The sequence below is a fragment of the Pinus tabuliformis genome, chromosome 1_2, assembly GCF_031772625.1.
Source record: "Pinus tabuliformis cultivar Carrire ecotype Pingquan chromosome 1_2, CPIR1, whole genome shotgun sequence".
Lineage (NCBI taxonomy): Eukaryota > Viridiplantae > Streptophyta > Pinopsida > Pinales > Pinaceae > Pinus > Pinus tabuliformis.
Window position 1 is genome coordinate 247,189,917 of NC_142298.1, and position 17,012 is coordinate 247,206,928.

At 38.7% G+C, this 17,012-nt stretch overlaps 1 protein-coding gene across 1 annotated transcript in view; it reads left to right on the forward strand.

Moving 5' to 3' along the window:
- Window positions 1–16,711, forward strand: part of LOC149205295 (ubiquinol oxidase 4, chloroplastic/chromoplastic-like) — a 462,750-nt gene extending 446,039 nt beyond the window's left edge. The window contains exons 7-9 of the mRNA XM_089394977.1: window positions 15,457–15,528; window positions 15,773–15,820; window positions 15,968–16,711. Coding sequence (XP_089251103.1) covers window positions 15,457–15,528; window positions 15,773–15,820; window positions 15,968–16,200 — 353 coding nt within the window. The 3' untranslated portion in view covers window positions 16,201–16,711. The remainder of the gene's footprint in view (window positions 1–15,456; window positions 15,529–15,772; window positions 15,821–15,967) is intronic.
- Window positions 16,712–17,012: the final 301 nt, after the last annotated feature.

Consider the following 17,012-nt stretch of genomic DNA (forward strand, 5'->3'; position numbering starts at 1 on the left):
TATAGTGTGCTTAAGTAAAAGTTGAAGTATGAAATGCATGCATGAGCAGGAGATGCATGAACACAGGGATGTTGATGATTTCCTTGTTTTTGAACATTATTGTGTAATTAACTTGCAGGGTTGATTGCTTTAACATGCATGTGATGCCATGTTGACTTGGGAAAAGTTAACTTGGTCTCCAAATGGAGATAATGATGAAGTGTTTCATCTTTTGAAAAAGAGTCCTAATGGTCTTTTTCTACATGCTTGACTTGAAGAGTCATTTGTTTAAAAGCATGTTTTGTGGGCTTGTTATCTAGTCCATCATTTGTATGCAGATGAAGATATGGAGGTGTTCACAAGCTGTGAAATCTGTTTCTTTTGTTGAAGCAAGAGTTTAGGCCATCCAGTTATTGTCTGTATTTTTGTTGTTGTTAACAGTTGTTGTTGACAGTTTGTCTAACACATATAAATGAAAGTTTTGTGGAGCAGATGTACTTCACATTTGTTTGAGCCACCTTGGATTAATGATCAAGGCAAAGAAGTTCAAACCACCTTCTATGACCAGTTCAGCAGAAGTTTTGCAGGAAGGCAAGGAGGAAGACAGTTCTTCCCAGGAAGACCAGCCCATCCAAGAAGGGAAGTGGTCAGAGACTTTGGTTAGAAGCACTATGCAAAGCAAGTGTAAGGAGGCTGAAAGAAGAGGGTGAGTCACTCTCATTTACTGTTCAGAACAGTATATCAATCTTTTGGAGACCAAAAGTTCTTTTAGTGGGAAGGCATGATCCAAAAATGGATCCTGGATAAACCTCTAAGTCTAAAAGACTTCATATGAGAGGTAAAAGGTGCCAAATGGCACAAATCCTTTGTGAATCAGAGGAAAATGAAAGTCGCAGGTTGCTCTCAGAAATAGTCTCATTGCAGAGATCTCTTCATTCTGAATCCAACGCAACTTGAATGGGCGAAAACGGACTTCAGATGAAGAAGTTATCGCAAGAATAAGTTTCCCTTTATCCTTTGAAAAAGGGGCAAATTCCATTAAAAATGGCCTAAAAGGCTATTTGAGGAAATCGCATCGCATAAGGCCAAGAGGAGGACTTAAGGTCGAGCATAAGGGACCCCCGATCAGTGATCTCCGATGATCGGGTCGGAGTCAGGCATATGCACCCATAAGGCAAAGGCCTCGGGCCGATGCGATAGTTCGACTTGCAACTGCGATCGCCGATACCAGTGGATCGCTGTTGGCAATCCCAAAAGGGAAGGACCCTCGGCTGTTGCGACTTGCGATTACAATCAGGACCGGACCCAATGGGGTTTAAAAGCCCGATTTCATAAACTTTCAAATCCGGAAATTCGGATTTTCCTTTGTATTTCCCGTTTAATAGATTTTTGGCCATTGGCCATGCCACCAAAGCGATTGGGATATGCAATGGAAGGCAAACCCGATAGGGATTTTAGGGGCAATTTAATGGACTTTCACATCCGGATTTCATGCCCGATAGTGTTTTTCCTGTGTATTTCCATTTCAAGCCCAAAACACAGTATTTCGTGGATTTTCGCTTGAAAGGAGGTCGTTGGTTCATTTTCCATGGGAAAACAGCCATCATTCCCTGTGCCACCTTGCAGGCGGGCGTTTCTGCAACAGGGATGCGTTTTGAAGCACGAAGAGGCAGAGCCGGGAAGAGGAATGATTCCTCATGATCACGGTTGACAAAGGAATGGCTGAGGAAGTCGAAGAGCCTGAAGGGGAAAATGAACAGACAATCACCAATTGGCTTAAAAGCCATGAATGTTAGAGATAGAAGTGGGTTTTGTTGTTGGAGTTGTTGCTGAAAGCAAAGCCAAAGCAGGAAGCTAAGGTGTAAGAGAGCAGCGCAAAAAAAGGCAGCAACAAAACAAGCAGCACAGAAAGCAAAAGCGCACGCAGCCAAGGGAGTCACTTGGAGTTCAAGTGGAAAGCCAGAGCGTTGTAAACTGATAGAGGGCCAAAGAAGCCAAAGCTAAAGAGCCAGAGCTAGAGCCAGAGCCGAAGAGCCAAAGTTAGAGCCAAGAGCCAGAGCTTCAAGAGCCAGGGAATGACATGGTGTCTGGACCCACTGTTTCTATGTAAAACAATAGGAGTTGAGCCAAGAGCTTGTAAAAAAGACTTATACCATAATCCCAGATAGCCCAGTTGAGTTGACTAGAGCTCACAGAGACGTAGCCTAAGAGTCGTGGGTGAACTCCTAATTAATATTGTTGTTCTGTGTGTGTTTTATTGTTGCATTGTCTCTATTGCTTTATTTACTGTTATATGTATTTATATATTAGTTTGAGCACATTAAATCACAGCTCATAAACAGTTTTAATAAGCAACACCAGCATACACCTACTGTTCAAGCACATATTTAATTCCGCATTGGTTAATCATAAAGACTTGGGAATAATTTAGGCTTTGGAAGTGGGAGAGTTTCTTGTAAGTTAGACAAGAAGCCTAAGTGCTCCATTTTCAGATCAATATGTGATCCGATTCTTGTTGAAAATGTTGGTACTTCCGCTTCCCTGGAGCCTTGACAATTTGAGTGCAACAGGTTCCACAAGAATGATAATATAATGAGGGTAGATTCAATCTAATGATTAATCACCCTAACAAGAATCGTTGTGATTCAAAACCTTAGACATAACGATGTTAGTAATGTAAAGCTAATTTTAAAAGAAAGAATGACCATACCTTTTGCATGAAGGGAACTTTATAACAAATCTTATAGTTGAAGACATACCTCGAGTTGTTCCTTAACAAACCTTGTATAACATCAATTCTTGAAGGGTAGAACTTCTTCCATGCTTCAAGTCTATCCTTTGAAGTCTCTTCCATAACCCTTGAGTATTTAGCAAGCTTTCCTAACACGGAAAATATAAAAGGTTATTAGCATATAATTCAAACAAGTCTTGATGTGAGAAACCAAACCTAAAAAGATGAAACAAAGAACAAAATACTTATCTTTTGGTAAATTGGTGGAGGCTCCCTCTTAATCCAATCTTGGGGGAAACCTACAATAAAAGTTGTTCTAACAAGACATGTTAGACCTACAAGTTTTAGAAATCAAAACACAAAGGAAAACAACTCAAAACTTAGAATAGAAGTATATGTAAGGAATAGAGTCCCTAGCAAATAAGTCTTTGACTTTAGATTCTTCCATCTTGTTCTTCTCTGGTGGAGCTTCATCGACAATATTTGTTTCATCCCTATCTCTCTTCTTATTCCTTGGACTCTCTGGACAATGAATTTTGTAGTGACCCATCTTGTGACAATTGTAACATTTCATCTTTGATAAGTCTACTTTCTTCTTTGGTCCTTTGTACTTCTTGAAGGTTCCCTTTTTCTTGTGATACGCTGAATATGCATTTGAGATGTTCTCCTCTTCATCCTCCTCCTTGTTGCTTACTAATGATATTCTGGCTTCTTCTTGACTACATGTATTCCACATTTGTTCAAATGTTGGAGTATCCTTCCAACTGTTGATTCCTAATGCAAAGGCACTCCATGATGTTGGTAGTCCTAGAAGGGCAATAATCACGAGCTCTTTTTCTGGTACAATTTCATCTATTGCTTGAAGTTCGTCTCTGATTCTAGATATCCTTATAAAGAAGGATGCCACAGTATCGTCCTTCATCATCTTAATAGTTCTTAATTCATTCTTGAGGCTTGCAATTTGACCAATGTTCTTGATTGTGAATAATTTGGATAGAGCCTCATACATTTCTTGAGTGAAATCTATGTTGGATATATATGGAATGAGGTTGTCCTTTACTCCATCCACTATTAGGTTCATGGCCAATATTTTGGTTTCTCTGAACTTTGCTTTCTCTGCTTCACTTGATTCATCTGTAGGCTTCTTGATTTTTCCTCGAACTAAATCCAAAACTTTATTCTTCTCGAGGATGAGATCTATCCTCTTTTTCCATGCCCTGTAGTTGGAGGCTCCTTCTAGTTTGTTTTCTCCCTTCATTGAGTTAGACATAGTTCTTGTAGATAGTAGGCTTATCCCCTTATATGATCCCTTTAATGATCTTCCTTTAATCTCCTTTTTCTTTCAATAGATCTTTAGGGTGCCTTTTTCTTCTTCTTCACCTTAGCTTTGATACCATGTTGGAAAATCAGAAACGCAGAAAGATTTTCTCTTGTTGATAATTACTTGTGATTTCTTTGATTTATTATTGTTTTTTTTATGTTCTTTTTTATCTTAGCTCATCAAGCAATTACCAAACCGAAAACATGAATATCAAGGACACTAGATGTAGGCGCACACCGAGGGCAAAACCCCTATATAGGGGAAAACCCAGTCAAGAACTCTTCCTTCAGTTATTCAAATGAGATAGACCCAGACCCTAGACCAACATACTCCTCGACCAAGTCAACCTTCCAAGATGATTTAGTAGTATCTTCTTATCCAACAGCTTCAACCCAACAACAATCTAGAAATTTCGGCTTCTCGGCAACAAAACTTCGACCCAGCTTCAAGACTGCAATTTCGATCTAGCAATTTAAATAGTTTCAGCCTAGCAGCTTCACAACTTCGACCTTGATGCAGCAACTTCACAACTTTAACCTTGATGCAGCTTTAGAATTTTGTTGCACATGAGAGAGAGAGAGACCCAAAAACTTTGTTTCCAGCTTCCTTCTTGAATTTTGCACCTTTTTTACTTCCCAGCTAATTCAATTCAAGCTTGTGTGAGATCTCCTCCAAATGAGTCAAGTTGTTGCTTATATATAGTCATTTTAGGTGATCGAATTCTTCTAATGAGGTCGACTTGTCCTTCCTTGAGGCCAACTTGGTGGAGGCGGCCTAATTGACCTAATTTACGTTAAAATGATTTTCTTTCTTGACAAATATTTTCCAAGAAGGGTTCTTTACATTGTGACATGGACAAGGACACTAAACATAAACCCTAGAAGTCTTCAATGGAGACTTTGACCTAAAAACAATTGACCCAAACATGAACCTCATGCTTTAATAAGCCAATTTATTTAATAATAAAATATATTTTTCTTTCTTTTGACAAATACGTTTCAAATATAGTTATGAAGACCGACACTAATTACATTCTTCAACAAGAAATGCTTTCTCTACAGTTGGAATGCAAGTCGTGTAACCCAAATAGCCCTATATTGAGTCCTTCATTATCCTCTTTAAGAGGGTTGGTCCTCCTTCAAATATCTTCACATCACCATCTGCATTAAGCCACTTCCCCACCCATCATGGCAGCCTATTATTATGAAGCACAAAGTGAAATTTTCCCATGGGGGGGTTCATTAGCTAAATCCAATGGTCCGCCTAGTTCTTCTCAAGGAAATACTTTCAACTTTTTCCTTTTTCCAATTTATTGCTCTTCTAGCCCTATATGCAGTCAGACATTCTATTTCCCAAAAATTACACAATTTTTTGTTGTAAGGAGGTAAATCTAATTCCACAATGTATGATTTAGTAAATTGGGTTGTGGTAAGAAGTCCCATAAGCCATGGAGGATTAGGAGTTAGAGACACCTCCTTTATGGATGTCACTTTTAGGGATAAACTCCGTTGGTGGCTTATTTCAAATAGTTATCAGTGGTGGAGACAAGTTATACATCAAAAATATCTAGCTAGGGATAGGAAGAGAAGTCTAGTTTAGCAGCCGCAACTCAAGGGGGCTATTTGATTTGGTAGTTTATTTCAACAACCCCCCCTGTTATTAGGTCTAAATTATCCTCGGTTTGATGGTAATGGTAAGCATATCAATATTTGGGTAGATAGGATATTGGGTAAACTCTCAATTGGGCGGAATCTAGATCTCCTTCCTCTTAAGGTTTGGATGGATAGTGCAAGTAAATGTTTAGTGTTTGACATTTTGTGCTGGTCAAGTCAAGGTGACTAGCTTGGTTGGCACTTGGGAATGGTCACATCTTCCCCTAGTTCGCTCCCCTATTTCCTAATTATGGAACTCTCGTACTATGCTCCAAATCACTTGAAGGATGATGACTCATGTTGTTTGGGTTCAACCTCTTATTTTGTAAAACGAGGATATGAAGCCCAAATATTCTTGGAAAGGTCTCCTCCCATCTCTAGCTCCTAGAGATATGTTTGGAAATCAGATGGGCTCCCTAAAAATTAACATTTTCTACTAGATTTTGTCCCATAAGAAGCCCCTTATTGCTAAGAATCTAGAAAAGCATGGTATTCACAACCCCTCTCAATGTGTCTTATGTGCTTCATGTAGGGAGTCCTCATCCCACCTCTTTTTGGAGTGTGATTATACTGAGAATGTTTGGGCTATGTCTTCCAAAGCTTGTTTTCTTGTTTACAGATGCAAATTGCATTCATCGACTCTTCAAATCAAGGTGTAAGAGGAATAAGGCACATTTTCGAGGAAAATCTCTTTGCAAATGGATTTGGCAAGTTATTCCTAAATTCATATGCTAGCAGGTTTGGCTAGCCCGAAGTAGGGCCATCTTTCAAGGCATATCAACTTAGCCAACGGTGGTAGTAGAGAGCCAAATCCCTTTTGGTAGAGCACTTACAATCTCAACCAATTCAATTTCAAAAATCGCAGATCTTGGATTTTATACAAGGAACATTGGTCCTGCCAATTCAATCTCCATCTTCATTATGAAGGTGCACCTATTCATAGGGAGAAATGGTAGCCCTCCTTCCCCCCATGCGATTTTCACCAATGGCTTAAAGCTCGAGATGCTAATGTACCTTGTTTTGATGGTGCATCTAAACGAAACATGGGAGTGGCAGGTGCGGGGGGTGGGTGTAATTTATTGTCCTGGAGAAATAATAAACACAACCTTCTCTTGGAGTCTAGGACATGCCTCCAACAACCAAATAGAGGCCTATGCCTTGCTCCAAGGAATATCTATGGTAGTCTCACTTCATTTGGAAAAACAAATTATAAGATGGGACTCCAAAAACACCATAAGGCACCGACATTATGGCACATCCCCCTTCGACCCTCAACTCCAGTCAACATTTCGATGTATACAATCAGGATTATAATCCCTCCAAGAGTAATTTATTTTCATTTTCTATGCTCCAACAACTCCACAATGAATGAATTAGTTACCCAAATAGGTGGGCGCCACACCTAAACCTTGGAAATCAACTCGAGAGTCTCATTTCGTTCAGTTCCTTAATGATCAGTTGTCAGCCCAGTTAGCAGTCACATTGGAAATTTTAATCAATTGTAGACTTTAGCTCTAGCTCTCCGAGGTTGAACTGGGTGTCCTTCAATTTGGTTAAATCTACATGCAGGTCAAATTTTGTCTCATTTGAGGGGTGTTTTACAAAGTGTATATAGTATCATTTCCCTAGTTTGATATAGTTTAGTTATAGAATAGATTGTTTGGATCTGGACCAAGATGATGTTTTTCCCAAAATCGATGTAACAGCACTAAGTTGATCTCTATGTAACTTTGTTGTGCATCCAAGCACAAATTTTGTTGAATATAATTTCAAAGTTACCATTAAAAAAGAAAGATAATTAATGGCAGTTGGAAAGTTTATTATTATTTTGAAAATAGATGCAGAAATGTTGAACTCTAGGATTAGCATAAGACAAATTGTTCTCCAATACTTTAATATGGTTGTAAATCTTGGGCATGCAACGTCTCTCATGAGAATTTGAATAAATCTAAACAAATTCAAAAATGTTTTATATCCTAAAATTTTAAATTTAAATGCAACACTTCTTACCCCATTTTCTTGATTGACATTGCATGTACTTCCACAGAGTATATACTATAAAGCCATGATTAGATACTTAGAATATAAACATAAACTAGTGAGATTAAGCAAGGATAGGTTCCTTGTTATTGCTTCCAGCACTGCAACAACCACTACAAATCAAAAGAAGTTGGGCTAGAAGTTGCACAAAACGTGGAAATGTTTAGAAGTTTCCAAAACAATAATGCCTGGAAATGTGAACCCTCCTCCCCGCGCCACAAAAAAAGGATATGTCGGGGAAAAAAGGATATATATATATATATATATAGATATAGATATATATATATATATAGAGAGAGAGAGAGAGAGAGATTATCTTGCAAGAGAAAAAGAATGATACACATAAATAACATTTCAGAAGGAAAATCGTGTCTATATTAACTCCCATAGATGATTACATGATGCAAAATCGAAAATCAGCCTTTATACATGAGGCTATGTGTGCTGAAAATGAAATAAAACCTGAGTTATAGACAAGTACAGTTACATATCCTAATACAAGTCATCATCATCAACAAAAATAGGACAGGACACTTGTTCAACAGAACTAGAGCATGGATTAAAAGAAGAGGTAGCTCCACTTTTGGTTGCATCACCACTGATATCAAGAGAAACAAAAGAGAGTTCCAGGTTAGGGCATTCTGCATCCATATTCCATTTTTTATCAGGCCCACTTCTATATTCTTGATCCCTACAAGACACAAGTCATAGGTTTGAATGCACATATACAGGACCTTCAATCTTTTGTGATCCCAAACTGTTGTACTTCATGGAATGAATGAAACCATAGGTGCACCAACTTCTTTCTGTTGATGAAGAGTTTGCTGCTTGTGATAAAATACACGTGACAAGGTTATACACCATTTTCCCATTCAGAAGTCCACCATTTAACTTGGTTCATGCTCCTCCTCTCATCCAAAGATGATATGTCTGCAAAATCCTCTAATCCAACATTCCTCCTCTGCTGCAATTTGTAAAGAAGCTGGAAACAACCTTTGAAAGGTTTTCTTCACTCCATTTGCCACCTGCTTGTCCCTGTGTAGGGCATTCCTCTTCCCATTGCTTTGAGCAATGAAATTTTCATCATAAAGTCTTGGATGTAGAGTATGTGCCCAAGTGTGCAATGGAATGTTAAAGCCATTCCACCTTGTAACAATGATTGCATGCTCTACAAAATCAGCATCTGAAAAGAAAAAAGGTGGGAGCCTCCTATGTAATAATTTCCATGGTTTTCTCAGCTATGTCATCCATGCCATCATAAATCTCTCTCAAGAAAGGTTTGTCTGTGTTTGCATCTCAGAGAAGTTCAAATGTAGGTAATGTGAACTTGAGCAAGAAAACTTTTTTTCTCCACCAATTCTCATCAATCAACACCCTATGCACCATACTTGCCCTCTCTAAATCTGTTTGTCTCCACTCAGCCTGAGTTGCACCCCACACCATACTCATGAATGCAGACTTGACCTCAACAAGGCAGCACAACATGAGGAAGTTTGAGGCATATCTTGTCTCAACAACTTTGAGAAACTCAAATTTGGAGTGTTTTTGATATATTGCTTGAGATTGGTGGTGGTTGGTGATGAATTTTATGATCTACCTAGCCTTTCTGAATCCCTGTGACCTTAATCCGTGTAGTTTTAGCATTATTCTCTTCTAAAATCCAATTTAGACTATGGAGAGAGCCTAAAAGATATGATTATATCTACTCTCAAGAATTGAGCCTACAGTTTTGAAAACAGGTGCAATAATAGAAATAAATCTACTCGCCAAATAAATCTGCTGCCCACACCCTTCTTCTCGCTGGAAATGCACCAAGGCTTGCTCCCAATGCACCAAAACACAAGTAAAATGCTTGCTGCTGCTGTAGAAAGCTCTTCTTGTTGAAAAAAGTGTGAACAATGAGTGAATGAAGTGCTTGAAGTTACAGTAAAAAAGAGGTTGTTAGGGATTATAAAGAATTCTAATTTTTTTTAAATAAATGTAAAAATCAAAAGATTGAGTATGTTGAGAGATTAGATGTGTTTATTAGTGGTTAATTAAGTGTTTTTTTTGCCATCTAGGGCTCCCATGCCACTGTTGGGTATTTCAGTCTATCCATAAAACAACAACAAAAAAGTTGTCAAAATGGCTTGTATTTGCACAGAAACAGCCCTGAAATGTCATCGGTTTCACTGTATGGCATTTCCAAATTGGGAAATGCCATACATTATAGCCAGCAGTGCTTTCAGGCAGTTTTGTACCTGTTTCAGTGTTTCCAGCTATTTTAGATAATGGTACGGCAGTTAGGAGGGTGTTTCCTGCAACATAGCTTGCCATAATTATTGGAACATAAAAGAAGACAGTCAAATTAATAGTGTCAAATATTAGATCTCGCATCCATCGAATGAGAATGAAATCATCAATAAAGGGAAGTTGAAATACTACAGCAAAATTTACAAATCCTAATTTGTTCTACTCTTTCTTTTCGCCTACTTGTGTCTTTGCCTGTTGAAAAGTGTGCAACAAGAAATTCTTGTTGAGATTGCAACAAGATGATGGAGCTTAGTGAAAAGAGTCGCCTTCACTAAGTGGGCCCGCAGGCTATTTTTGGCGCAAGTCTATTTTTAGACTATGTCTATTTTTAGACATATGGATCATGTCTATGTTTATGGATGATTGATCAAGTTGGGAAAAATAGATGGACTTCTATTTTTTATGAAAGTGTGAGTGATCAAAGTCTATTTTTAGACTGGCTGTCAAAAATAGAAAAGTCAAATATTATTATCTCACAATAATATTTGGACTATAAACTTGATCTTATTCTCTTGGAGCACTTCAGTTTGAGCTACAGAGGTGGCACATGCAGCTGTCAGAAGGAAATACGCTTTTCTTATGAGTCAGTTGAGTTGTTGCATGCATGACTTCAGTTAGAACTCAAGTGAGTTGAGTTTAGTGGACTGGAGGTACAGTTGATGGAGTTGTGTTCAGTTTGACTTAGTTAAACTAGTTGTAGTTAGTCTAACTGCAAATAGACTAATGATGAGTTGTTAAACTAATTATTAACTCATAATACAACTAAAGAATACATCAGTTAACTCAGTTGCATGTCAATGCATGTTCAGTTCAACAGGGACAAGTGGTAGAGAATCAGATTGCTATCAGTTGTGACTATAGTTGTGCATCAGATCTTGCACAATCAAGGGATTGAGTATGCCAATGAGTTTGCTCACGTATTTGGCCCACATTTTAGCCTTTGCTCACGTCCACAAAGAGTGAGTGACTATTTTGCAGGTGAAAAACGAGTTTGGGAAGCTATTCTCATCAGTTCTTGAGCAGGTATTGAGCTGGAGAGGCAGGCAAGCAGTGGAATAGATTTGGAGATCAGATCTGAGCTGTATTGTGTGTAACAGGTGGAGCTGGTACTGGATTGCTTGTGATAAGCATTGTACTTTGTAATGTTACATGATTCAATCAATATAATATACAAATAGTGTGGGGTTTTTAGCGAGATGCTTTCCCCTGGATACATACTGTGTTTATGAGTTTGATTGATGCTTCTATGTGTGCCTGTGAATGTTTTTGCTTCTGTAAATTGATGATCAACGTAGAAGAGATTATGTATTATACATGTTCCGCTTATAATTGTATGATCAGGATAATCTCCATTGAATATGTGTTAAGTTATTCAAAATTTCTACATGGTATCAGAGCTAGATGATTTGTAGAAAAAGTTTCTACATGGTATCGGAGCTGCTTGATTTGTAGAAGAGATTTTTACAAGATATCAAGCGAGGATTGATCATCAGATCTACTATTCAGGAAGTGTTTACATTCTATTTCTCTAGGCAGAGCCTGTAATCGGGCTAGGTAGCCTCTAGATTCATCCTTCCTTTGGAAGGTGAAATATCCAGTGAAAGCCCATACAGTCAATCTCTGTACGAGAAATATTGTGTTCTCACGAATTCTAGATCGGAAGCAGTTGAGTTTTGTGCTGGTGGAATTCGAATTTAATTCCAAAGCAAGATATAATACTCAGAAACATTCAGTGTGAGAATGGAGATAGTATGCCCCAGTATCTCACGAAGTTCACCCAATGCCGGGATGAGCTGGGAAGTGTGGGGGTGACTGTCGGATGAGGATGGTGAGTCTAGGACTCCTTGACCTTCCTAAGAGTTGGCATAGCTACCAGGACTCGGTGAATGGAAGGGAGAAACTGCCAAATTGGGAACGACTATGGTCGGATTTGATGCAGGAGGAGATTAGACGGAGCACCAGAGACGGTTCTTCATCCATGCAGGATGAGGAGAACTGTGCCTTAGCGAGTAAGGCGAAGAAGGGGAAGGAGAAGGTTTCTCTTTTCGAATCTTGTTCTTCCAGTGATGGGAAGAAAGTTGACAAGTCGAAGGTGCGATGCTTTCGTTGTCATGAGATTGGTTCATGGGTCAGGAACCTGTATGCTCTTGAGGTTCAAGATGCATGCAAAGCCTTGAGCAGCGAGGCAACTGATGAAGACTTGGTGGTTGAGAGGGAGTGTATATTACCTCTCAACATGCAGAGCCAGAAGAAGTCTCAGACGATTGTGGAGGAGCCACGATTGGTGCAGCAGCTTCAGGAGATTGTGGAGGAGCCACAACAGGGGAAGCTGAGAGGAGATCGAGTAGAGACATCTACTCATCCAGAGACCTCCAGTAGGGGGAAACTTCAAGCCAGGTGGGCTGAGGGATCGCATGCATCCATACCTCCAGGTAGGAGGTGGGGTGATGTGGATTGATCATCCCAAGGAGGAGGGGCAAGATCCTTGAGGTACCCAACCTCTTGGATGAGACCTTGCTACGGGAGCCCCGATGTGTAGTAGCAGGAACTGACTGATTGGATAGAGACAGATGCGGATGGAGCGGCAGAGAGAGCGACAGTGCCGGGAATCCCAGGACAGCGCATAGCTAGCAGGCTGTAGCAATGCGAGAGGCACAAGTGTTTTGCACAGTGCTAGGTGGCACAGAGAGGTGTGCAATGGTGCGAGATGCATGGAGATGTTGCAGTAGCGCAGATGTCAGAGAGGGAGCACTTGTCAGCAGCAGGTAGAGCTTCAGCATCAGAGGATGTTTCTATCCCAACAGGGAGGTCAGTTGGGAGGTGCAGTGCGGATGCAATGCTGGGAGATAGAACCAGCAGCAGCACAGATGCAGTCAGAGATCAAAGTGACAGAGGCTAGAGCAGTCAGATACTGAAGAGCACAGAGATGCAGAGTTTCAGTCGACAGAGGCAATAGCAGTCAGAGACTTTGATGACAGAGCAAGTGGACCGGCCAGATGTGTTGCATGGAGAACATTCCAGAGTTACAGGATCGGGTTTGAGAGGAAGCCTTTCTTGTTGAGAGGGAGTGTTGAAAAGTGTGCAACAAGAAATTCTTGTTGAGATTGCAACAAGATGATGGAGCTTAGTGAAAAGAGTCGCCTTCACTAAGTGGGCCCGCAGGCTATTTTTGGCGCAAGTCTATTTTTAGACTATGTCTATTTTTAGACATATGGATCATGTCTATGTTTATGGATGATTGATCAAGTTGGGAAAAATAGATGGACTTCTATTTTTTATGAAAGTGTGAGTGATCATAGTGTGAGTGATCAAAGTCTATTTTTAGACTGGCTGTCAAAAATAGAAAAGTCAAATATTATTATCTCACAATAATATTTGGACTATAAACTTGATCTTATTCTCTTGGAGCACTTCAGTTTGAGCTACAGAGGTGGCACATGCAGCTGTCAGAAGGAAATACGCTTTTCTTATGAGTCAGTTGAGTTGTTGCATGCATGACTTCAGTTAGAACTCAAGTGAGTTGAGTTTAGTGGACTGGAGGTACAGTTGATGGAGTTGTGTTCAGTTTGACTTAGTTAAACTAGTTGTAGTTAGTCTAACTGCAGATAGACTAATGATGAGTTGTTAAACTAATTATTAACTCATAATACAACTAAAGAATACATCAGTTAACTCAGTTGCATGTCAGTGCATGTTCAGTTCAACAGGGACAAGTGGTAGAGAATCAGATTGCTATCAGTTGTGACTATAGTTGTGCATCAGATCTTGCACAATCAAGGGATTGAGTATGCCAATGAGTTTGCTCACGTATTTGGCCCACATTTTAGCCTTTGCTCACGTCCACAAAGAGTGAGTGACTATTTTGTAGGTGAAAAACGAGTTTGGGAAGCTATTCTCATCAGTTCTTGAGCAGGTATTGAGCTGGAGAGGCAGGCAAGCAGTGGAATAGATTTGGAGATCAGATCTGAGCTGTATTGTGTGTAACAGGTGGAGCTGGTACTGGATTGCTTGTGATAAGCATTGTAATTTGTAATGTTACATGATTCAATCAATATAATATACAGATAGTGTGGGGTTTTTAGCGAGATGCTTTCCCCGGGATACATACTGTGTTTATGAGTTTGATTGATGCTTCTATGTGTGCCTGTGAATGTTTTTGCTTCTGTAAATTGATGATCAACGTAGAGGAGGTTATGTATTATACATGTTCCGCTTATAATTGTATGATCAGGATAATCTCCATTGAATATGTGTTAAATTATTCAAAATTTCTACATTGCCTAGGTGGCAACATGGGGGAGGCAAATGGGAGTCCAACATCATGAGCTTAAAAAATAAAATGAAAATGCTAAAACCAGGACCAATGCTCATGACCCCTATAGTGAAACCGGGTTTGCTGCACTAACCCAAAACCTCCTTGAAGTGAATGAATTTGTAAAATATGTGATAGAAAGGAGGTTGAGAATGAACAACTTCTCCTTTTAACTTGTCCTGGTCTTAGTAATATAAAACATAACAACCAGTTTCATGACCTAATTACTCTTCAAAATCTCCTAGATTATGAAAATCATAATGAGATTGGTACTTTCATTTCCACCATGTTTATATATAAAAATGGCATTATGAAGAATATTTAGTCTAATTCCTTTTATTTGTTAAGAGGCCTTCTCGATCTTAAGCGACTGTTAATATAATCATCACCATTATAATCACAAACACCACTTTTGTTCTAGCTGATTTGGTTAAACAAACTACTTTTCCATCATATGTTTGACTCATTTTGTTTCTTTTTGTTAAAGAAGCCCACCATTCATTTTTCAATTATTTCACTTGATGAGTTTCTGCCAAATGCCTCTTCTTGCTTTTCATTTTTAAAGCTATTGTTATTGAAAACTATCTAAGTAACATTTGTTCTTTGGAGAATTTATTTTTGGCTTTCTCTCAATAATTTTACATCTAATCAGAAATCTATAACTAGATTGTTTAGAATGTCACAAGAAGTACTTTCTGAAAATTATTGTTCCAGATTTACTACTACTTATTTTTCCTCCGAACCTTAACCAGAGGAGCCCTTTCAATCACAAACTTAGCTTGCACTATACACCAGTGTACCATATAAATAATCTGAACACAAATGGTACATGAATTTATGGATCACCCCCTCATTTCAAATTGAAAGGAATAAAATAAAAGGCTTGCTTTAAAAAACACTTCCATATTTTGCAGTGAGATCTTTGTGGTATCGAGATTGCCCCATCTTCAAATGGGATCTTTGATGTTAGTAGATCAAATGTGGATGTATTTTGCAAAATAAGAAGAAAGTACTAAGGGGAAATCTCTACTTTAATTTGATTGAATGGTTTCTTTGACTTTGTGTGTTTCGGAAAAATCAGAAACATTTGGTTCATTCATGTCAATGGATTGCCTTTTGTCTCACGCAGAAGAGTTGAAAAAACTGCCAGCACCTGATGTAGCTGTGAAGTACTACATGCAAGGCGATCTCTATCTCTTTGGTAAGTCACTTGAAGCACAGAATGGTTTGACCCTTAAGAGGTTAGGATGAACTTAGCATGAATAGCACATGATTCTCTATATGGGGAGAGGTAGAATTCTGAAATGGGTTAGTTCATGTGGTGTGGAACTGAGAAACCCATTTGAAGGTTACAACTTCAAGCAGTAGACATGCCTGACTAGCCCATGGACTTTCTTGTTTCATAATATTGCAACCTAAGGAATTTATTCTAATATCTTTGACAGATGAGTTTCAGACTGACCGTACACCTTGTTCACGAAGACCAAAAATTGGTAAGTAGTAGTAGTGATCTGTAGAATAATTTCACGTGTAAGTACAGCTGTGTTAGTGGAAATTAATCCTCTCTTCTTCACTGTCCCCATCAAAGTTGTAAAGCTTACATGATTTCATGTGTGATTGTTTGTGGCCTTGTGTTGCAGAAAATCTTTATGATGTGTTTTTTAATATTCGAGATGATGAAGCAGAGCATTGTAAAACTATGAAGGCTTGTCAAACCCATGGAAACCTCATTTCCCCACATCATGATACAACATCAACAGAAGATGATACGGAGTGTAGTCTACCTCCAGCAGAGTGTGCCGGAATTGCAGATTGTGTGAGAAAGGCAGTTTCAAATCCTCCCCGCTCAGAAAAATCGAGTCGCAGGCACTGATCCTATCCCCTGGACTAGAGTGTAGAATAAATGCCGATTTAAATTGGAATTTGTCTAAACCATTATACTTGAGTATAATGGTTATCCAGGGCCAGGTTTATGCTAAGGATCCAAAATGTAAGTTATAAATATATAGATTTTTTTTTGGTAATGTATAATTTGGACTTAGACTTGAATAAAGAACCTGAACAGTAATCTGATGAAACATACAAGAGATTTTATTAATCCAGACCAAAGCCCAAAATTGATTGTACAATACATGACCGGGTTTCCTTATAAAGGAAAATAACATGTACTCAACTGTAATTGACTCATTTACTTAACTGCGGCTGACTCATACTGAACAAAATGAGTTTATTATACTCTAGAATATTCAAGACTCCAGTTCTACACAATCTAGAGAGTTCTACACAATCTAGGACATTCTCATGAGTTCTACATAATCCAGAACATTCTATTTCTCCATTAACTCCAAGTTTTCCCCTAATGGAGAAATGAATTATTTATCACACCTAACTTGTCTCTACATAACAAGAACTTGTATTTTCCTAAAGGCTTAGTAAAGATGTCTGCCACATTATCATTTGTATTACAATAGATCAAATTAATTTCCTTTGACTGTATCTTTTCTCGTACAAAATGATGTTGCGTCTCAATGTGCTTTGATCTTGCATGATAGACTCGGTTGTTTGCCAATTTGATAGAGCTTTGATTGTCACACTTGATAACTGTTGGTCCTTCCTATTTTTCTCCCATGTCTTCAAGAATTCTTCTTAGCCAAATTGCTTCACAGGTTGCATTGCATAGGGCCT